The sequence below is a fragment of the Peromyscus californicus genome, unplaced genomic scaffold (assembly GCF_007827085.1).
Source record: "Peromyscus californicus insignis strain IS unplaced genomic scaffold, ASM782708v3 Scaffold_8__1_contigs__length_139910024, whole genome shotgun sequence".
Classification (NCBI taxonomy): Eukaryota; Metazoa; Chordata; class Mammalia; order Rodentia; family Cricetidae; genus Peromyscus; species Peromyscus californicus.
In genome coordinates this window covers 75,970,299-75,993,805 of record NW_026294606.1, presented here as the reverse complement: position 1 = coordinate 75,993,805, position 23,507 = coordinate 75,970,299, and the positions used below count along the sequence as shown (strand labels likewise).

Sequence of the window (23,507 nt, the reverse complement as noted above, 5' to 3'; positions counted from 1 at the left end):
AGGTGGGGCAAAGCTATAGTAAAGATTGTCTTTACTATAAGATAACTTTCAAGCCCAAAATGGAGGCAGACTGGTTTATCAAAAACACAGGGTTAGCTGGGCAGTGGTGGTGCACACCTTTAATCCCAGCACTCGGGAGGCGGAGGCAGGCAGATCTCTGTGAGTTCGAGGCCAGCCTGGTCTACAAAGCGAGTTCCAGGAAAGACACAAAGCTACACAGAGAAACCCTGTCTGGAAAAAACAAAAATAAATTTAAAAAACACAGGGTTTGGTGTGCAACTGGTTAGTAGAGTACTTATCTAGCATGCATAAGGTCCTAGATTTGATCAGAGCACCCTATAAACCTCCACCATCTAAAAACCCAGTGCTAGGGAGGTAGAGGCAAAAAGATCAGGCGTCCAAATTTAACCTTAGCTACATAACAAGTTCCAGGGCAGCCCAAGCTACCTTGTCTCAATCAAAATATAAAAGTCCAAATAATCATTTGAGTTTTGAAGTAGAAGGTAATTGTGTTAAGTGTATGTGTGTTTTGCCTGCGTGTATGTCTGTGCACCATGTTCACGCCTAGTGTCAGCAGAGATGAGAAGCTAACGTTACCTGGAACTGAAGTTAAGATGGGTGTGAGCCATCATGTGTCATATATGTGCTGGAAATCAAACCTGGATCTTCTGACAGCGGCCAGTACCCTTAACTGCTAAGCCACCTGTCTTAGTTAGGCTTTCCATTGCTGTGAAGAGACACCATGACCATGGTGTCACTTCTAAAACAGAAACGTTAAATTGGGGTGGCTTACAGTTCAGAGATTAGTCTATTATCATCGTGGTGTGACACGGTGATGTGCAGGCAGACATGGTGCTGGAGAAGGAGCTGAGAGTTCTACAGCTTGACTTGCAGGCAACAGGAAGTGAACTGTGACACAGGGAGTAGCTTGAGTGTAGGAGACCTCAAAGCCCACCCCAACTTCCTCCAACAAGGCCACACCTCCTAATAGTGACACTCCCTTTGGGGGCCATTTTCTTTCAAACCACCACACCACCTCTCTATCCCTGAAGGTAATCTTTTAATGCTGCGTTTGTTAAGGAGAGAAAATGTGTAGGTTTATTTATTTTTTATTATTATTATTATTTATTTTTTTTTAGATGGATCTTGAATTCCATCTTGGCCTCCTGGAATTTTAGGAGGCAATCTGTAACTTTCACTCTCTTTGCTTTTCCTGTGGCCCCTGGGCAGAGGCTTATCTCTAGGAGAAGAGAATGTACCAGTCCTCCCAGGGTGGCTGGGAGTCAGGAAGCCCCTGAGGGGTTGAAGTAGACCTTCAGGTTGCAGGCTCCCAGTGGCTTGTTCTTAACTCTTTAGGGGAGTCTGACGGCAACTTTGGACATACTAAAGTTCTCAAAGTGAAATACAACTCTTTAAGACAATTAGCTATGTGTTTCCTCATGTTAGCTTGGAAACCGCACCAAATTTAAAGATAGGCTGACCCATTTGCCTTTGTGGTAATGTTTCACTAATTTCTAGGCTCATTTAATTTTTTTTCCTCCCTGGCTCCCTTAACTAGCAATTTGTTCTCTTTTAGGCTAAATACACACACACACACACATACACATACACACACACATACACACACACACACACACACACACACACATACACAGTATATATACATATACACACACATTTTTTTTTTCAGTGCTACAGAGCCTGGAGCATGCAACATTTTGCCAGAATTCCACCTCAGCTTGCCAACACAAATTGTAACCTGGAAGACAGTAGGTTAGGATGGGAAAACAAAAGGCCAAGGGTAGTGGTTTATATTTACTGATAGCATGAATCCAAATGCCCGATGAGAAAACTTCATGATCTGTCTTTCCGCCAATTCTCTCTCTGGGTTTCTAGAAATGTAAATGCTATTGATCACAGCTCCTTGCTGGTCAAAGGCCAGTTTGCCTTCTAATCCAAAAGAGAAGTAGCCTCTCTTACCAGGGCAACTATGAATTTAGGTCTCTGGCTATCAAAACCACATTCACTCAATTTAGTTAAAAATTACTCTAACATGGCCATCTCACACACACACACACACACACAGAAAATCGAGAAACTGCTGTTAGAGATGTGGAGACTTGAGTCCCCTCGAGAGAGTCCAAGGGAGAGAGATAAGGGCAGAAGAGCTGCTTGATTTCTCAAGGACTTAACTACTAAAGCAATTTTTGTTTGTAAGCTGAGCGTCTTCAGAGAGACTTGACACAACGCCTCTCGGTTTGTTAATTCATCGTATCTAGCTTAGTCTTCCCGTGCCTAAAAACAAGCCAGCTTCCCTCAAGCTCCGCCAGCTGCTTCTGCACTCCTCTAAAAACTGTTCAATGTACAATTAGTCTAGGAGCACAGAGCCTACTTGCTTAGCACTCTCCGTTTGTACTGCATGCAGTTCCGTGATCAGCTAGTCTTCCCCAAGTTCTCCTCCTCAGATTTGGTCCAGAGCAATCTAATCTACCATGTGAAATCACCCTAGAGGCCATCTAGCCATTGGCTACTAGGTAGAATGGTTCTCTTGATAGTCCTGAGGAATGCCCAAAGCCTTGAGATGTGCTCTAACTGCCTAGCAAAGCATTCCACCCCTCCCCCCATGGCTGCTTATCAATCCCTTTCCTACTAGCCTTTCTACATTCACAGCGTGGAAAAAGTTTGCAGACACATGCTGGTAGACTTCCCTAGCCATAAATATATCTAAATTCTTTTTCTTTGTTTTTAAAAATTAATATTATCTTACTGTATGAGCATTTTGTCTGTGTACCACACTTGTGCCCAGTACCTGTGGAGGCCAAATGGGGGGCATTAGATCCCCTGGAACTGGAGTTTCAGATCATTGTGAAGCACCGTGTGGGTGCTGAGAATCCAACCCATGTCCTCTGGAAGAGCAGCCAGTGCTCTTAGCCACTGAGCCATCTCTCCAGTCCCTGCTTCCACATTTCATAAAAAGAAGATTGGTTGGAAAATTGCCTCGCTGCAGGAAATAAATTCCTATCTAGTTAATTCAGCTTCACTCCTTTCCAAATTTCTCAGATGAGAAAAGCAAATCACAGTGCAAGCTGTAATACAATTCATTGTTAGCAGGTCCAGGAGGACATGTTTAGAGTGTAAGCCACACTCCAAATAAAGAGGTGACCAAAATTGGAAGAGGGTGTAAACCGGTATCTTGGATTCTCAGATCAACCACTAGCTTTATGAGTCAGCTAACTGATGAACTGGGTACAGGGAATCAGGGTGAGTTGACAGCCCAGTGCTTAGTTTTTCATTTATAACTGTGGCCCAAAGAGCAACACACCAGACTAACACCTTTTCCCAAGAAATTAAATAATCCATCACTTAAGAGTCCCTGCTCCATGACAAAATTCCAGAAACCAGTACAGCAGCTCCTTGTATTTTGCTGAAAGCACCAATGGGCATGATTTTTTTTTGGTAGGGGGTTTCAAGACAGGTTTTCTCTGTGTAGTTTTGGTGCCTGTCCTGGATCTCGCTCTATAGACCAGGCTGGCCTTGAACTCACAGAGACCCGCCTGGCTCTTCCTCCCGAGTGCTGGGATTAAAGGCGTGCACCACCACTGCCCGGCTTCCAGTGGGCAAGTTTTAACTGATGGCGGTGACTGTGCAAAATGAACCCAGCATCCAAGTGCTCCTGAGATGTCATCTCCATCTCCCTGACACTAACCACTGTTATCTGCAACTCAGAAGGGAAGTGGGTACATGAGACTAAAATGTTCTTCTGGCAGCCATACAGTTACCCCGAAAGGAACTATTACAAACCAAAATACTCAGTAGGCTCAAGAAAAGCACACACAGACACAGCACACGGCTACTAACAATCCTAAGTGCAGCCTGCAGTTTACTGAAAAGCTGCCCACCTCAGATATGCAAATTTGAGACAACACAAAATCAATTAAAAACAACCAACCCTGTAAAACAGTCATTCGTTCCCAAGTTTTAGGAAATGCTAGTTGAGACCATCTAGTTCATCTGTGTCTTTTTTTTTTTTTTTTTTTTTTTTTGACAAGGTCTCATTATGTAGACCTAGCTAACATGGAACTCACAGTATAGACTAAGCTAGCTTTGAACTCACAAAGATCTGCCTGCCTCTGCCTCCCAAGAGCTGGTACTAAAGGCGCGTGCCCAGCACCTTTCTTTCTTTTCCTTTTTTTCGAAACATTTTTTTTTCTTGGTACTAGAGTTTGAACCCAAGGCCTCATAAGTATTAGGCAAGTATTCTATCATCGACACTGACACTTTGGTGTTCTGTTGAGGGTTTTTGTTTATTTGTTTGTTTCAACTTTTTTTTTTTTTTTTTTTTTTTTTTGATACTGGGTCTCTCTATGTAGCCCTGGCTGTCCTGGAACTTGTTATGTAGACCAGGTTCAAACTCATGGAGCTCCTCCTGCCTCTACTTCCCAAGTGGTGGTGGAATTTCCTGGCAACTTTTGTTCTTAACAGAAATACTTACAGCATCTCCCTATTACCCCTGAGAGATTGAACACAGAACCCGATACCACGTTTCTCACAGTAATCCTCTGTGAAGGTTGTATTATCGTCCCCATTCTCCAGGCAACAAAACGGAGCATTCAGCTTGTTTCCAGTTTGCTGAAGTTCACCCAGCTCTGCAGGTTTAAAGTTATTTAGGCTAAGAGGCACAGAAGAGGACCAATTAGACATTCTAAGGGGAAAAAGCTGTCCTGGCCCCGAGAAGGGCCGTCCCACAGCTAGACTAGATGCCACCGCTTTCAAGCTTTTAGCCTATAATCAACCCATATTGAAACCAGATTTCCGGGCGCTCCGGAGGAGAGCTTTGTGATTTTCTAAAGCAGACATGTTTAGTATTTTAGAAGGTCAAACCCCCTATGGTGCAGTGTTTTTAATAAAATCAGTTGAACAGAAATTAGAGACACACCAGTCAATTTCTAGGAAGCCTCTGAGCCCTCCGAAATAAGAGAGGAAAGAACATAAAAGACAAAATCATGTACGGATCAATTTCTTTCAAAAGGGGTAGGACTTCAGGGGTTGAGATACAGAAACATCATGACAAACTTGGGCCCATTTGCGTCTGGTTTGAGCAAATTTCCACTTAGAAAGGAAAACTACTTTGGGGAGTGCTCAGTGTTGTTTAAACAGGGCTGTTCTGGGTAGTAGTACAGTCTTACACAGCCGCCTCAAAATAAGCACATGAACCTCTAGGAGAACAGTGAACTAATGAACCAATCATCACACCATTCTTGGATCACCAAAGCAGTTAGGCAGCCCTGCCTCCTGCTGTGAGCACGCTACTCTAACAGGGAAGCCAGAGGCCCGTCCGTCAGCACACAGTGCAACCCACAAAGCCGAAAAACCTGCGCTACTTTTCATTGACAGGGCACGCTGTGCAGAGATCCGACCCGTGAAGACAAATGTAAACACAGAATTTGCTCTTAGGAAAAGGGGGGTTGTGTCATGTGGCTAGAACTGGGTCCCCAGAAAAGTCAGAGGGGCCAGGAGTCCCTACCCCACAGAACAGATTGGGGTAGACTCAGAAAGAACAGGAGACAGGTCAGCGAACACAAAACCTCAAGTTCTGTGCTCAGCTTCAGGTAAGCTTTCACACTGGGCAGACCCATGCCTTTCTGCAGGACCGTGTGCACAAATGTTTTTTTCCTAATGAGCTGCTGAGTTGCTAATTCACTCAAAGTCACTTGAAATTCATGAATAAGGAGCAAATAGAGGAAAATGTGTCTCCATAGCGCTAATAGAAATGATGACTACTCAAAGCAGTGGTTCTCAGCCTTCTGCTGCAAACCTTTAATACAATTGCTGGTGTAGTGACCCCCCAACCATAAAATTATTTCATTGGTATTCATAACTGTAACTTCGCTACTGTTACAAATCATAATGTAAATATCTGATACATGACCCCCCCCCAAGAGGTTGAGACCCACAGATTGAGAAACACTGACTTAAAAAAAAAAATCACTGACCTAAGCCAAGGATGGTAGTGAGAGACTAAATTCTCAGCACTTGAGAAATTGAGGTAGGATTGTGATTTGGGGCGCCCCCTGAGCTAAAACAGAAGCATAGGGGTAATGGCTGACCTTGTATGAAGTGACAAAGGAAAGAACAATGTATGAGGTGCACAAGCCTCATCCTCCAAGCAACAGTTACTGCAACCTGAGCAAAAGCAGGGGTAAGGGTGGAAAACTCACCACCTGCCAGTTCTGATCCATCAATCCTCTTCTCTTGCCAGGTTTGAAATGTGAAGTTCAAGTCTTTGATCCTTTGAAATGGCAAACGTGGGGGGGGGGGGATAAGGCCATAATAGGATGGTGGAGAGTGCACATAACCTGAATATTTTCCAAAAAAATTGTCAGGTGTGTGTGGCAGAAAGCCGTCAACCTCCAAAAGCATAAGGTTGCTATCATTTATTAAGATAGAAATTTATTCCAGAGCCTAACCTGTTTGGGTTCATCATCTATCGGCAGTAAAATAATCTTACGTATAAACTGGATGTAGTGGTGTACACCTTTAATCCCAGCACTTGGGAGGCAAAGGCAGGTGGATCTCTGTGAGTTGGAGGATAGCCTGGTCTACACAGTGAGTTCCAGGACAGCCAGCACTAACATAGTGAGACCCTGTCCTGAGGGAGGAAAAAAAAAAATCTAGGAACTCATTCCTTTGTTAGTCATTTCCACTCAGATTATTCCACGCACTTGGCTTATCCTAAGTGTCCTAGTGAAAGTATGCAAAAAATACAAAGACAATCTCATATTCAAATACGCAGGATACAAGTTCAATTTAAAAAAAAAAATCAGGCACACAGAAGAATTGAGGGGAAAAAAACCTGGCAAAATCTCACATTAAAGATAACCAAGCTCCATTCTGAGGGAAAGGTCCATAAACAAGGTAAAGACAGTCTTACAGGAGGCAAATGTTACTTTCCTGGCTGAAGATCACGTCCTGTCATGTTCTGTTTGGTTATATTAGTAAAAGGGTCATTTTGAGGAGGAAACCTAATAGTTGTGTTATTAAAATGTCAATTTAATGACATTCACCACTGAAACCCTTCTTAAGGATTAAAAAGACATTTAGAAACAGATACTGTAAGTATAATCATGTCTAAAGACCAGGAGCATTGCATAATAAAGTTTGGCTAATTTGGGAGACAAAATATTTAATTTGGTTCGAGACAAAATAAACTGTCAAAGTAGACAGTGGTTAACTTTACTAAAGACATTCTTTAGTTGGGGGGAGGGGGGCACAGTTAAAAGGTCCTTGCAGGGAGAGTGGCTGGAACTGATAAAACACCTCCTTTGTTATGGCAACTTCAGGAACTCAAGCCCTATCTGGTCTGGCATAGTTAAGTGAAGAATGCTTAGGGCTTAGTGGCAGAGTGTGCACTTAGCATGCTGGGACCAGAGACAACCCTTAGCACAAATAAAAAAGTCCTTAGATGAAAACTAAAACCAGGATCATTCTGGAAAACAGTGTAGGTGAGATTCTAGACAACGGTCATTACACAAAGACAATTAATTACAGGTTTGTACAAGGAAGAATGAACAAGATCAAAATGAAGCCAAAGCCTGCATCTGAGAGGTCTGAGTAACAGGTCTTCATTCATATAATTAACATGTACTCTCTTACACTTCCAACTCAAATGTTTTGTTGGTTGGTTTTCTGTGGTGTCAGGGAAAAATCCAACCCAGGGCACCTCATCACCACCATCAGCCTCCCCACACCCCAATCTAAGTTTATAATTTAGGAAAGACACCACTAAATTTTCGGACAAAAATATATATATTTTAAAAAATCTTTACAATAAATGAAGATGTAGGAGCTTACAGAGAGCACACTGTTTATTTCGGTCAGTCGCGGCTCCCTGGGATACAAAGAACCCTGGGAAAGTGTGTGCTGAGTCCTCTCTTTGCTTTTTATAATTTTAAAGCAAATTAATCCATTTGACTGTATTTGAGTCTGTGCAAATAATCCTTCAGAAGAAATACCCAAGATTCTCTTTTGCAGAGGTCATTTCGTCTCTCCAAGATGTCTAAGCGAGTTAGTTTGTCTCCAGATAAAAGTGCTCCTGTCCAGCAGAACTCAGAAGGCCTTCAAGGGTTCAGTTTATAGTTCAGGTACGACTCTGTCATACGAATTCCAGCTTTCCATGACCACTGTACATGCCCCAGTGCACGAGGGAAAGAATCTTCTCGTTACTGAGCTCTGCTTGCCTCATTTTGTCACAGTTCAGACAACAGTTCTCCTGCCCGCTGACAGGCACCATGCACTCCAAGTCCAACTTGGCCACCTGCCCCTTCTTAGAATGGTGTCCGTGAAAACTGTAGTGCAAACGAGAGAGCATCTGCTGCCGCTGATCCTGCAGTCTCTTGTTCTCGCTTCGGAGCATTCGCAGGGCCAACATAATGAGCAAGACTAAGATCAGGCCGCCAGCGATGGGAACCGCAATCACAGCGGCACGGAACCACAGTTCTTTGGAGGAGGTCAGCTCCTGCACCTTAGTGATGAGGTTTCTGCTACTGTCATGCTGGTACCGGTTTCCTTGTCCTAAAGGAGTATAGAGAAACCGGTCAAATAAACCTCTCCTAGAAGCAAGCATGAACACAGAACCACTTCCCATAGGAAAGCCCATTTTAACAGCAACTTACCAAGCATTTCAAGAAATGACATGTTACAAAAGTACCCAAAGATGCTTACAGATGCATTTGTTTACAGGCTGTCATTACTTGGATGTAATGGCCTTTTAATGTCCTCAAAATGTTGAAATCACAGGCAAAGCCTATTATGCAGAGACATCTAATGCTCAGGCAGACATAAAAGCCACTCGGTTAGAGATGGTCTTTGCATCCAGCCATGCCCTCCCCCGGTGTCTCTAATTACATTAACAACCAAAATCAATAGCAGACATACAAAGTCGCTGCTGTCACAGGCCTATAGATCAGACAGGCCCTTGGGTCAGGACAGCTTGGACCCACCTGAGGCTTCGCTCTTGGGAGGAGAGAGGACGTCGTGCAGCCCCCGGTAATTGCACATGTCTTCGTGACAGCACTCCAACGTGGGCATGGCGGGGCCAGAGTGGTTTTGGGCCTGTTTGGCTCGGCAGATGTCTGCTGTGCTTGCAAGTGAGTCCAAACAGCCATGAGTGAGCGGAGAATTGGTGTTCTGAGGGTCGAGAAGTCTGGAGAAGCAGGCACTCAGCTCAGACTTACACATGTAACCAGTTGCCACACAGTGAGCGGCATCACAGTAGCATCGGATCTCTCCTGCAAACAAAGAAACTACATAAGCATTGGCTGAAGTCCGAACTCAAAGGCACTTACTATAGACTTTCAAGGTAAGTGTTTACAACAGCAGCCCACGAGAACAGAAATGCTCCCAAAGCAGGCAGTGTCCTAACTTCCATCGAGCTGTTAGGAATATATGAAACCCAACAACAGATTTCTGATGAGTTAAGAGTAATGAAATATGTTGTGGATTGAAGTCGAAGAGTCTTTGCTATACTGTCTTTTGTTATAAGGTAGAATCGTGTTACTTATGTGTTTTTATGCTATACAACCACACAACATAAAAACGTCAGGCTTTGGGGTTTTGTCTGTATAAATATTTGATCGGAACTACTGAATTGTTTGGCTTCCCAAAGGACTGAGCCAAGTTTTAAGAGCCTGAGCTGACACCTTATAAAGTTATTAACTAGACACACAACAATCTAGAAACTGCACAGGTCAGGAGGTTTTCAAACTATGAAACTGGGCAGCTATCTGCGATCTCTCTAGAAAAGGCAAACTTTGCCTATAAAGATCCTTTCATGCAGAGGCGCTTTTAGTCCGAACATTGTAAAACAGGAACTAGGCAGTTTACAATTAGTGGTTTGCTTGCCAAAGTCAATTTCTTTCAGCCCAAATGGAAAGCCATAAAAGTGGGGGATGTAAAACTGAAGGGCAACTTCACCTCCCCCCTCAGCTTTACATGTAATTTAACATGTGACCTAAAAGGGGAAACTCAAAACTGAAAATCCTCTGCTGGTTGAAGGAGAAATCCTTAAGGAAACCTCAAATTCTTCTCCAGGAAGTGATTAAAGTTTCCTTTATAACACTCACTTTGTGAGTTGCAAGGCTCTGTTAACATCTTGTCACAGTGCAAGATTTCAGACTTGGATGTGGACCTGAAAGTTATCTATCACAAGAAACTGAGATGCCCAATGGGGTGAACGCCCGTCACTGCTGGCTGCCACAGCTCACGCTACTGTAAACCAAACTAGTGCACACGCCTCGTCCCAGGTCCCAATCGGAAGATCTGTCTGGTCACTGAAACCTCCACTCTGACATTCAACACCGAGAGCTGTGGCTTTTCCAAACCTGCCCCCAGCCTCACTTCTCTTCCTCCTCCTTTCCGTGAATGCCTGAGTAAGGTGTCTCATTTAATTATCTGTCCAAATTCCAGGCCACCACATGGTGCGCTCAGTTTTCACCCAGGCTGCTCACACTTCAGCTGGAAGAAAAGCCAGCCAGCCCAAACTTTGCTATCCCGGGTGTGGGTCCAGCCCTCTCCCTGCCTCCTTACTTCAAGTAAGGACCTTAACCTGCAGCAGTCCTCTTCTGCTTCTCCTCCTCCTTCCAAGCTCAGCCTATTCTTTGCATAAGAGCACACCAGCAGACCGAGGTGATAATGACTACATATCCCTGGCCTGACAAATTCTATACAGATTTAAAGTAGAAATAAAACAGATTAAAAGTCTACTTTGCGCCTATTAGCCTCGGATTTGGTGCAGAAAGGGAAAACCAAATACAAGTAAAATGCTGCTCCAGTGTTTATGAGCCTATTTAAAATACTATATTTTCAATGACCTAAAACAGTCTTCATAAAGTTTTGACAGGTAACTGGGCAAGTTCTAAGACTTTAAAGAAAAATTGGAGCCACATTTCAACGAGGAGAATGGACTTTTGTATTACTGTATTAAAACTATATTTCTGTCATTTCATAAGGTTTCTTCCTGTGGCATGCAAAGGCCAAGAGGGGACTGGTATTTTAAAACAGTGAACAATGCTCTTCTGTTTGCCCCTTTCTAGTTACTGTATGTAGTGATTAAACAGAAATGTCTGCTTCAGTCAAGATGGCTACAGCAGAGGCTGCTGGCTTCTTTTAAATGAAGCTTTTGAAGTCCGCAGCAGTCAGAAATCTCTGATCCCCTAATTATATCATTATCAGGCACATAGTTTCGGTATCTGTGACTTCATGTCAGCCCCAGTCCCTCCCTGTTCTGCCTGCCTTTGATAGGGCCAGGAGGCTCCCCTCCGCAGGCTGCAAGGGCTGTTATTTAGGGCTAATTACACCCTTCCTTCCAAAATAAATAAATACTGTAGCACCTCATCCTTGCTGGGCTGGCTTATCCTTTAACCTCAGGCCTGCTACATGGCAATTAGAGGAAAGTGTGTTTGGGGGTGAGGGTCAGAGACTAAATAACGATTCCCATTTAAAAAAAAAAAATGGGTTCGCAGAACAGGAGGTAGAGTCCTGGTAGGGGTGAGGGGAGCCTTGAAATCTAGGAGTTAAGAGAATTTCCATCTAAAAGGTGAGCCCTGCTGGAAAGAAAAAAAAAAAAAAAGACTATTTTTTCCCTCCTTTTCCAGCAGTGTCTGTAAAAATACGGAGTGGGAAAGGGGGAGGATGACAGCACCTACTCCTCCCAGTCGGTTTAGAGCAGAGGACACACTTCAGCAGCCACCTCACACTCCTTCCTGCATTCCCAGGGAGACCTCACACTCCTCGGTCCACAGACATGCACACTCCGAGGCATTCAGACACGCGAAGATACACACGGCACTAGCACTCACTCAGAAATAATCAGACGCATATGCAGATATTCAGAAGCACGAAAGTCAAGAACACAGACAAGCCCAGCTCAGAAACAGACATCGGCCAACTTAAGGACACTTGTAAAACACACGCGCAGACATCCAAAAACACACAGAGACACTTAGTGGCACTTTCAGGGTCAGGCACCGAGTAAAACCAACAGAAACTCCCGCCCGGCCCAGTTGGGATCTGCGCTTTCTCGGGACTGTCCCGTCGTGGGATGTGAGCCCAGCAGCATCCGGCCACCTCCTGGCCCCGAAGTCTGACCGTCCTTTAACGCGCCAGGCCCGGGGCAGTGGAGAGAAACGCGGCAAAGGAGCAGGCGGGAACCTCGCCACCGCTCACGAAGCCCGACGGCCAGCCCCGCAGTCCCGGCGCTCAGCCCCGCGGCACTCACCTTTGGTGAGCAGCACGGCCATGGCGCAGAGCTCCAGCTGCAGCCAGATGAAGATGTAGCTGGAGTGGCGATCCATTGACGCCCCGCGCCCCCGTCGCTCCGGGAGCCAGGCGCGGCTGCACTACGACCCCCGGGGCGCGCTGCGCACGAGCCCGGGCGCCGTCAGTGGCGGGGCGGGAGCCGGAGCATGGAGCGGGACCAAGACTACCGAGGACACGTTCTCGGCTCCGCACGCTCCCCGGAGGTCCTCCCCTCGCCCCGCCACCCCGTGCACAAGCCGCGAGAAGCGGACGCGCGTAGGACCCACCCGCAGAGAGCAGCAACTGCACCGGCCAGAGAGCCCGCGTCCGCGCCGTAAATAGTGCCCGGCGCCGGGAGACGGCCAAGCGAGGCCCCGCCCTTTGCCCCACCCCCGCTCTCTGATTGGCCGACGCTTCCAGCCCTGCGGCCAGGCAGCAGGGGGCGGGGCCAGACGCGAAGCAAAGCGGACCTGCCTCCCGGCTCGCCCTGGCGCCGACGTCTAGCACTACGGACCCGGCCGCAGCGCTCCCCCTAGCGGACGTCTGCTAGTGCAGCCTCAGGGGCGCCGCGGAGCCCCGCTTCTAGGTAGCCTCTGGGTTTGCCACGAGACCCTCCTACTGCTCAGTTTCCTGCCAGCGGCCCCCAACACGTGGCTTCGCTTTTGTCCCACCTGAACCCTACAAGGGACGCCACACTCTCAGTGGTCATGTACAGGAGTCCCCCAAAGAAAGAAGCTATGCCCCGGCTGCCGAGCCCCGGAGCCCCCAGGGACAGTGACCATACCCGGGCCACCGAGCCTCGGAGCTTCACAGGGACAGTGGCCATGCCCCGGTCACCGAGCCCCGGAGCTCCGTGGGGACAATGGCTATGCCCCAGCCACCCAGGCTTGGAGACCCCCAGGGACAGTGGCCTTGTCTGGGCCCGGCCCACCCGCGAGTGGTCGAGGAGGAATCGAGTGGGAAGCTAGGAAGGGGCAGCCTGGAGCTGGAGTCTGCTCTCTGTCGGCTCCCTGGCTCCCCCGGGCGCATCCGCCCTGAGCCGGCCGCCTTGTGATCAATAAAGCCCAGACAGACAGACTGTTGATCAGTAGGAGCCGCTGGGTTCTCCCGGGTAGACAGGGGACCGGGAGCCTGCTAGAGACACTTAACGAAAATTAGCAAATCCAAAAGCACCCGGCGCCAGCTAGACGACACTGGCCGAGACTCAATTAACCACCCCCCAAACAATCGCAGGCAAACACACCCGCTGACCTGATCAATATCAGCCCCATAGCGATCTCTTTCCTGAGATACTAAGTCATTTATTAGGGCTTGAGGGGCGGCCTCCCCAACGAACCTAAAATGGAATGGGATGCTGTTTGCTCGTCTGAGGGGGAAATGGGCTTAAGGATTTTATTATCAAAGGGAATGCTCTTTTACGTCCCCTCCCCCAAGGAAAAGTAAACCATCTGCAAAATTCACTTTTAGGGTCAGCCAACATTTAAAACGATGAGAGATAAAAGTCAGGTCATTTAGAATGGGAGGGCAGATGTGAAAACTAAGAAGCTGGGAGACCGGCCTCCAGCTCAGAGGCCTGGGTTCCATGCCAGCACCGTAAAGCAAACAAACACTTAAGGGGGAAATGTCTTATAGACTGAAAATCTAGGAGGAAGGAGCCTTCTAAACACCTAACATAATAAATTTGCTGGAAGTCTTCAGAGACAGAGGAAGTTAATAAAGCTACCTTCGGGGAAAAAAAAACAAAACGATGTTTTTGTGTGGAAAAAATAAATAATTCCATAATCTTATACTCTATTACTTTGCTAGGTCAAAATTGCATTTTGAAAGGAGGGAGGGGAGTTCACACTTGGAACGTCAGCACTTGGGAAGCTCTTGGGTGGTTAAAGCTGGAGAATTGGCAAGAGTTGGAGGCCAGCTACCAGCTATGTAGTGAGTTCTGTACCAGCCTGGGCTACAAACTAGACTCTAACTCAAAACAAAACATAATATAAAATTTTACAAATTTATAAAGAGGGAAGGAAATTGTCAAATGTACCCTATAATCACACTGTTTAGAAGGTGGAGGCAGGAGAATTGCAGTTTTGAGGACAGCCTTTATTACATATCAAGACCGTGTCATGCATACACACCACACACACACACACACACACACACACACACACACACACACACACGGAATGGGGAAGCTCAGCAGAGGTCTTAGGAGAAAACTGAACAGATAAAGGCCCTCAGAAACCAGCAGGCCTCTCTGCAAGGACAGCTGGCAGCCCACAGGAAGAGTATCATCAGCATTTCCTGGCTGTTCTTGACCATTAGAACTTTGGGGAGTTAATCCAGAGGGCCCTGTGGACCACGTATTTAGGTAATGACATACTCTTTTAACCTTGGACAGTCAATCATTAGCTAAAAGGAATCTTTTAGAGCAGACTCACTCAGCCACTTCGAAGTTCCCACCAGTAGACCAAACTCACACACAATGTCCAGAATTGCAAAGATTTGGACACCTAGATAATGTATCACAAGTCACATAGTGGCACAGAATTGCGTGCATGATATTACGATGCAGCCTAACAAGGTGAAGATGTCCAGGGAGGGTCTCCTGAAACCAGTGACATTGGGGTTGGCTCCTACTGAGCAAAGACTACTGGAGGAAGACCACCTCAAGCACAGAGGACCACGGAAATTTAAGGATGAACTGAGTTAATTGTGGAGGAAGACAGGGGTGGTAAAGAAGGGATAGGTAGATGGAACTACAGGCAATTCTTTGTGTCTGGGACATAAAATACGGAGCAAGGAACAGACAGAAACCTATTGAGGACTAACTCTATTTACCTTTGTTGCAGATAAACACTTCATCAAAATCGAAGAAGATGTAAGGAAATGTGTAGGTGAATACCAGTTTGTAGTACACACTTCCTGTGTTCCAGTTTGTTTCAGTTAATGTCCCCTTTCACACTGGGAGGGACAGCAGGAGCCAGGCTAGGAGACACTGCCTTCTTGCGACGGCCAGTCACACAACCCACAACCTAATTAGGTTCTTTCTTTAGACAGAGATGCTGGCTGGCCGAGCTCTGGAGGCTATTTCAAGAAAGATGTGTAAAAGTCGAGATGTGGGGACAGTTGGAGTCTATCTGCCTGCAGAGAGACAGCAAATGAGGAAGATGTGCCGATAAGCACAGATGTAAATCCCAATGGGTCTCCAATCACTTGTCTTGTGTGTGTGTGTGTGTGTGTGTGTGTGTGTGTGTGTGTGTGTGTGTGTGTGTGTGTGTGTAAGAGAGAGAGAGAGTAAACTGGTGAGCTCATGTGCCATAGAGCAACTTCAGATATCAGTTTTTACCTCTTCCATCATGTTTGAGGTATGCTCTGGCTTGTTCAGTGTTTAGCCAGTCTTTGAGCTTCTGGGGAGTCTTCTGTCTCCTCATGAGGGAGTTGGGAGCATAGCAGACCAAATGAAGAGGGTTCTAGTTCTTTACTCAGATAACACGCTCACTACCATACCTGGTTTTTCTGTTGTTCTGGGCATGGATCTTAGTCTCTCTCTCTCACTTTCGTGGCAAACACTTTACCTCTTGAACTATCTTTACTAAGCACTAAACCTGTCTTTACTTTTTGACCTAAATGTTAACTCAGGAGTCTTGTTGTTGAAACAGTGTCTTGTGTAGCCCAGGCTGGCCCTGAACATGCTGTGCAGTCAAGGATATCCTTGAACTCATGATCTTACCTCCACTTTCTAAGTGCAGAGATTACATTCATGACTCACTAGGCCTGAAAAACTCAAGAATCTTAATAAGTCCCTCCATCCCTCATCCCCTCCCTCCTTTCTCTATTTTGGAAAGCATGGAATTGTTGTATACCCCAGACTGGCCTTCAGCCTCCTAAGTGCTAGGATTAGAGGTATGCACCACCACAGCCTGCTTTTAAAAACACTTATTTTGTCTTTTGATTTCTGTGATATGAGGATCAAAACCAGGGCTTTGCACATACTGAGCAGTTGCCTTTCTTATGTCCCCACGACATAAAACTCTCTGATTTACAGTTCTTTCACTGGTACATCAAAGGAACCCTCCAAAACACTTGTATTTATCAAATTCATATTTGCTTTTTAGTATTACATATTTGCCAATATTATTATCTACACTTTAAAGTTTGCATTTATATATTGGTTCAAATATAGTTCAGAATAAGACCTTGTGATTCATTCCTCACACAATGATTTCAACTCTTTTGTTTTTATTACCATGGTCAGACTTTTTAAGTAGCTGAAAATTAGTTTTAAGAGAAATAAGTTTGTGTGCTTTTTAACTGAGTGAATAAGAGTGTTTGAATCAGTGAGGAAAATAAAAATTAGATTAGAGACAATATGCCAATCAATAGTCAAGAGAACAGGCAACAATTTTAATTCAGTTTATGATGTTTAAGGACAATTGCTTCTTTACAGAATTTTGTTCTGTGCTCTGCACAGGACTCACTTAACAACTTTTCTACATTCAGCTTCCTCACGCACATGCAAACAGCTATGGCAGTGTAGACATGGAACCCACCCCTTCCCACATACAAACAGCTATGGCAGTGTAGACATGGAACCCACCGCTTCCTCTGTTATATAGTTTTCTGCCTGCTAGCAATCCACTTTGAATTCCCAATAGTAGCTTGTATTTTTTAAGAAATTACTTTGTTTCAGTAAAAATAAGGAGTTCAGATCTGAAAATTGTTTTCAGGAGACTCAGCTCAAAGGTAAGGGATTAGTTCAGGTGAAGTTCCAGCTATGAGGTTAGGGGGTTTTAGTTGTCTGTTTGATTTCGAGTTTTCATTTTTCTTCCATTATGGAAAAAGAGATAAAGGGATGGACGCCTGCAGAATGCTGGGTGCAGAGTCTGGGTGGTAATATGATAAGACCTGGAAAGAAAAGTCAGAGACTGAAACTCAATTACATTCCAATGTGTTCTTACAGGATCAAGAAATGCTTGGGGGTCTTACAAAAGTGAGTCATTACTGAGTTAAGTTTTTTAAGTAAATAAACAAATAAGACAGATTACTAAATTTGTGGTACAATGAAATCTCCCCTAAAGATCATTGGGAACTTGGCAATGTGCATTACTCAATCAAACAGTATCAACTATATTCTGTGTGTCATCCTTGGTCTCCAAAAAAGCCTGTATTCTATCGGGTTATATAAAGTATCCCCTCCCACCCACCAATCAAGATAATGACTTTTCAGAAAAATATCCAGTGGCCTGATGGTTTGACCTACTTGATGTCAAATAATGAATTTAAATCTGTTTTTGTTTTAAACTAAAATGCTGAATCAATCCCTTACAGTTGACAAATCACCTTGAATCATTTCCTAACAAATGGAGAGCTAACATGGACCCGTGTCTTCCACCCCTTTAGTGGGTAACACTTTTATTATTATTGTTGTTGTTGTTCTTGTTATGGATTAAAACTCCTTTATGTCTAAGCCATTGAAATTTGAGAGCTTTGATATTCTCACGAGATAACCAAACATTTAGATCCTTGCTGACATCAGATGAAACTTGACACTGTTCCCTTCTGCCCACTCCCCTGCCTCTTAGGCTGGTCTCTGATGGTCCAATAGTCATCTTCCACCCCTGTAGCCTGCAAACTGAAATCTCACTGACATGAGAAATTGAGGTCTTTTGCAGTGGAACTTTGCAAATCTACGTGCCATCACACTTTTTTTTTTTTGATGGCTACTTTTGTGGTTTTCACTATAATATTTTTGAGATTACTCTTTTTAATTGACAGATAAAATTGCATGTATTCATGGTATGCAGCATAATCTTTTAAAGTGTATATATTCTGGAGTGGCCGATTCTAGCTAATTAACCAATGGATTGCCTCACATAGTTATCACGTTTGTGATAACAACACTTAACTTCTACTCTCTGCAGTTTTAATGTCACCGATTATAGCTGCCACACTATACAAGCTGTCTCTTCAACTTATTTAGCCTATCTACTTTTATATCCTTTGATCAAGACCTCCAAACTTCCCTCCCCACTAACCATTCCAGCCTGTGGCAAACATGGTTCTACTTTTAATTTCTGTCCTGAAAAAGTTTTTTCCATTACATTATATTTATTTATATGTGTATGTGTGGAGGTCGGAGAGCAACTGATGAGAACTGATTCTCTCCTCTTACCATGTGGTTCCTGGAAATTTAACTCAGGCTATCAGACATGGAGGTAAACCCTTCTGCCCACTGAGCCATCTTGCCAACCCCCCAGTCTGTATTTCTTACCAAACTGATGTTTTTGTATTCCTCATATGAATCAATTAGTATTTGTCTTTCTATATCTGGTTTATTTTGCTTAACATCATGTCCTTCCATTTCATCCATGTTACCCTAGGATTCCTTGCATGTTTAGAGTTGAACAGTATTCCGTTATAATATATATATGTATATATATATATATATATATATATATCATGTTTTCTTCACTAATTCATTGATGAACACTTGGGTTGCAATAAACATGGGGAGTATAAATCTGTGCAGAATGATTTCATTTTCTTTGAGTGTGCATTGGAGTTTTAGAGAATATAGTAGTACTTTTTTTGTTTTTATTATTTTTAATTATGTGTGCATGTATATTATAGGTGTATATGAGTGAAGGTACCCAGAGAGGACAGAGGTGTCAGACACCCCTGGAGTTGGTGTTACAAGTAATTGTGAACCACTGATGTAGGTACTGGGAATCAAACTCAGATCCTCTCCTCTGGAAGAGCAGTACATTCTCTTAACTGCTGAGTTATCTTTCCAGCCCAATAATACCTTTTTATTTTTATATTTTGGCCAGGGTCTGACTATATCATCCTGGCTGGTTTTTGCTATATAGGCCAGACTACTCGTGAATCCACAGAGATCTGCCTGTCTCTGTGCAGGAATTATCAGTATGCACCAACACACCCAGCCTCCAGGAGTTCATTTTAATACTTTGAGGAACTTCCATGGTTCTTCTACCATGCAATCAATGCTCATTGACCTTCCCACCAACTGTGTACAAGAAGTCTTGCTTTATTCACATGTTAACCAACACTTGAAATCTTTTATTCTTTCAGTAATGGCCATATCACAGAAATGAACAGACTATAGTTTTTAATTGCACTTCCCTGATTGGTGATGTGGAGCCAGCCTTCATTATACCTGTTGGTCATTTGTTTGTCCTGCTTTTCTTTTTTAGGCTGGAATATCACGACGTTGCCTGATTGATCTTAAACTCTTGAGTGCAAACAATCTTCTTGCCTCAGCCTCCCAAGTAGCTGGGATGACAGGTGCACACCACCATCTCAACTGGAATGTTTTCTTTCCAGAAATGGTTCATTTTAAAATCATTACATAATAATCTCTGAGAGGCTAACCAATGATAAAGCATCGTCTTGCTTTGTCATCTACAAAGCGTCAAAATGCACATTAATTCCTATGGGCCAGACAAAGGAGCATATCTTCAAATGGTGCATCTCAAAACGACTCATCCTGTGGGCAGAGACTGAGGAGGGCTGTGGGGTTATAGCAAATAAACTTTCATCCTTAAATAAGACAAGAAGTTGTGATGCATTTTTTTCAAAGTCAGTAATATTCTCTATCCTAATTGATTGCCTAACCAAAGAGTAGGTTCAGCTCTGAATCCCTCCAAACACCCATTCACAGTGGCATTTATCTACATTTCTAGCCTCATTTCAAAGATGAATATATAGTTTGTCATTAGTCAGGCTTGTTTAATTAAATGGGAGACAGGCCTACTAAAGATTAGCTAATTTAAAGGAGTTTGCTGTTTGGCTACAACAGGCTTATTGGGCAATTTCTGAGTATTGTCCATTGGCCGGAAGCCAGCCTCTGAGGAAGCAGCAATGAGAAGACTTAGGTCTGCTCTCCCCTGTGTGTGCTGCTCCTCATCCTTCGGTCATCAAGCTTATCCTCTTTTTATTTCCAGCTCCTGCTTTCTCGAACCTCCAGCTCCTGCTTCCTCGCACCCCTTGCTTGCCTTTACCAGGGCATAGGACCCTTTCATGGAAGTCATTAGAAGATGGTTTTGTCTTCTGGGGCTACTGCAGACTGTCACAACAGTTTGGTATCCCAGTTCCCAATTCAGAAGTCAGTCTGACACTGAAGTGATACAGGTTGCTGTTCAGCTAACGGAGAGCCCACCCTAAAATGTTCCTTGTGTAGCTTGTTCAGCTAGGGTAAGGGACTCAGCTGATGTGAAACATGGCCGCCACTCCTCCGTAAGGCTGTCGGCTAGAAACTCCAAGCAAGAAGGGGGCATAGTAGTAAGTAAGAGCAGGTTGTCTGCATACAAAATTAACCACCCTGTAAAGAAAGAAAAATATCACTCAGTGAACTCTGCTCACTCCACATAATGTTATATACCGGGTGGTTTTTTTTGTTTGTTTGTTTGGTTGGTTGGTTGGTTGGTTTTGGTTTTGGTTTTTTTCTGTGTAGCCCTGGCTGTCCTGGAACTCACTCTGGAGACCAGGCTGCCCTCAAACTCACCAAGATCTGCCTGCTTCTGCCTTCCAAGTGCTGGGATTAAATGCATGCGCCACCACAGCCTGGCTTTGTGTATACAAGTTTATCATTTAAGTGTTTGCCATCATTTAAAATAAATAATGTAACCAAGTGATGATGCAGAACTTTCCAGAGTCCAGGGCCACTTTGTAAGCTATCTGTACTCACAGCAATCTCCAAGGCCCTGTCTTTTTAGTTGGCTAGAGTAACAAAAAGTGCTTGTTGTCTGCTTCCTAAGAAAGATGAGTATTTGGAGTGAATAATCTTCCTGGCTTTTCCCACAGGTGCAGAGTGGGTTTATGAGATACTGAGAGGATGAAGCGCCTGTGCGTCGGTGAGCAGATGAGCTGCCTGCCAGCCTACGTGTAGCAGAGGAGCAAAAATGCACCAGCTTTCCAGTCACTTGTCCCTTCAGGGTTCCATCCTCTGTGTCCCACCCTGTACCACTTAGCCAGATCTCATAAATGCTCAGGAGCATAAAAGACTTCTGTGAAGAAGTCCACACAGTTACCCAACTTCCTTCTCCATCGGGCTCCTTGGGGAGATAATAAAGCCCTTGGTGATAAGCAAACATTCTATCCGACTGGGACTCAGCTCATTGGTAGAGCACTTGCCTCATACAAACAAAGGCCCAAGTTCAATGCTTAGCAGCGCCCTGCCCCCACTCACACATATTTCCACCATCCTTTCTGTTCCTGTTGATGCTTTCACACTCTAATCCTCCACATTTTATCTTGGATGACTTACTGTTGGAGGCTGAATTTTGAACAGAATAGATGTAACTTCTTAAATGAAGAAATAAGTCGAAAGTAGGAAACTGAAGATATGAAGCGGTACATGCTTCACGACTAGGTGTGGTGTGAGGGAGGGCACAAAACAAAAGTCCTTCTCTAGGCCTCAGATTCCTCTCCCTTTAAATGAGGAGGCTAGCGGTGGTAACAGCCCCGCCCCCACCCTGCGATTCCCAATAGTGCGGATTCAGATACTAGTGTATGCTCATGTTATCTGCAAAACCCTATCGAAAGCAAAAGATGTTTTCCTAGAAACAGAGTCTTTGCTCAAAGTGATGTCTAATCATCTGAGGGAATTTATGATGGCTTGGGGACTTCCCAGCTGGCTCTAGGATTTTCTCCTCCCTTGAGCTGAAGATTTGAAGTGTGAACAATGCCACTGCCAATCGGGCCTCCAGCTGGGACAGGGTGATGGTATCTCTAGAGGGCATGAGTCTTGCCAAGGAAGATTTGCTCCCACAGCTGGTAGTGGTCCAAGAATCAGGCAAGACAAATTGGTCAGCTAACTTACCATTGTGCAAGAAGCTTAGCTCTTCACAGGCAGCTGTAATTCATGCCTCTAAACTGGGAAACTCATGAAGGATCTCCCACCTGTGGCAGGAGGCCCTTGGAACACCCACTTCCCATTCTATGACTTTTTTTTTTTTTTTTTTAGAAGCCTCATGTTGCTTATTCACTGTCGGAACATTACACAATAAAGTCACAATTAATTAAGGGCATACTTGCAGGAACATGTCTTGTATTTTTTCTTTCTGAAAAAAAGACGTGGTCTCATGTAGCCCAGGCTGGCTTGAACTCAACATGTAGCCAAAGATGACCTTGAACTTCTCTCCATTCTGCCTCCACTGCTGAGTGGTATTACAAGCTTGTGTTGTTTTACATGGTGTTGGAGATCAAAGCCTCCAGCATGCTAGGCAAGTACTCTACCATTTAAACTCCATGCCCAGCCTCCAGTCATTAAAACTACTGAAGAGAGTCATGCCCTCAAATTGCTTGTAACCCACCTGCCTCATGTTAAGGGACTGCCCAATTTTATTATATTTTAAAATTCTTAGCTATTATTATTATTTGGTGCCATGGGATGATCAAACCCAGGGCATCTCACAGGCTAGGAAGCCTTCTACCATTGAGCTATACTGCCAGCCCCAGACAGCCTAATTTTAAAGCAGGTTTGAATAAAGGGGTGGGAATGAGCTCCTGATATTCTTTTTTTCTTAACCTTCAATCACGAAGGTTAACTATCCAGTTTTTCCTGGAACTAGCCCTGCTAAGTACAAACTACACTAGAGGAAAGGTCTGTGGTTTGGGATATTATCAGAGGTCATGGGTAAAAGTAACCACCAAAGCATTTTCAGATCCCCAATCTTTCCATCACGCAGTTAGAGTCCAGCCTCAGCCAGGACACAGGGAAGGAGATAAAGGTTTGGAGGAGTTAAGAGGGTGAGGAGCACACGTCCAGAGAACTGACTCCAGGTGTCTCTGAGTGTCTCTCTGTCTCTCTCTGTATGAGTGTCTCTGTGTCTGTGCGTGTCTCTCTCTCTCTCTCTTAACTGGTTTCTGTATTGGAATGCAAGAAAGGAACGTGTAGATATTAATTATAAAATAAATGTTTACATGGTGTCCCTCTAAATTTTCATTGAAAATGCAAAAAGTAGCAGCCGCGGCACGTTTAACCCAGTCACCACCCAGTTTACAGACCAACGGACCCCACCATGTCCAAGAAGACGATGGACGGAGGGGCCAGCGAGCAGGGAGACAGATGCTCAGCCTCCAGCAGTGAGCGAGGAAGTGAAGGACTGAGACGTGGCGAGCTCCCTGGGGGAATGCGCACGCTGGAGAGCACCAATTATCATAATTGAAGGTAATGGTGCCGAGGCGCCAAGGAGCGC

General features: G+C 44.6%; 1 protein-coding gene across 1 annotated transcript; it reads right to left on the bottom strand.

Moving 5' to 3' along the window:
* Positions 1–7,847: 7,847 nt before the first annotated feature.
* Bambi (BMP and activin membrane bound inhibitor) lies at positions 7,848–12,651 on the bottom strand. Its single transcript, XM_052729043.1, has 3 exons — positions 12,275–12,651; positions 9,000–9,287; positions 7,848–8,571 (listed from the first exon to the last, which is right to left on the bottom strand). Exons 1-3 carry the CDS (start codon positions 12,348–12,350, stop codon positions 8,153–8,155), a joined length of 783 nt encoding a protein of 260 aa, XP_052585003.1. The 5' UTR covers positions 12,351–12,651; the 3' UTR covers positions 7,848–8,152.
* Positions 12,652–23,507: the final 10,856 nt, after the last annotated feature.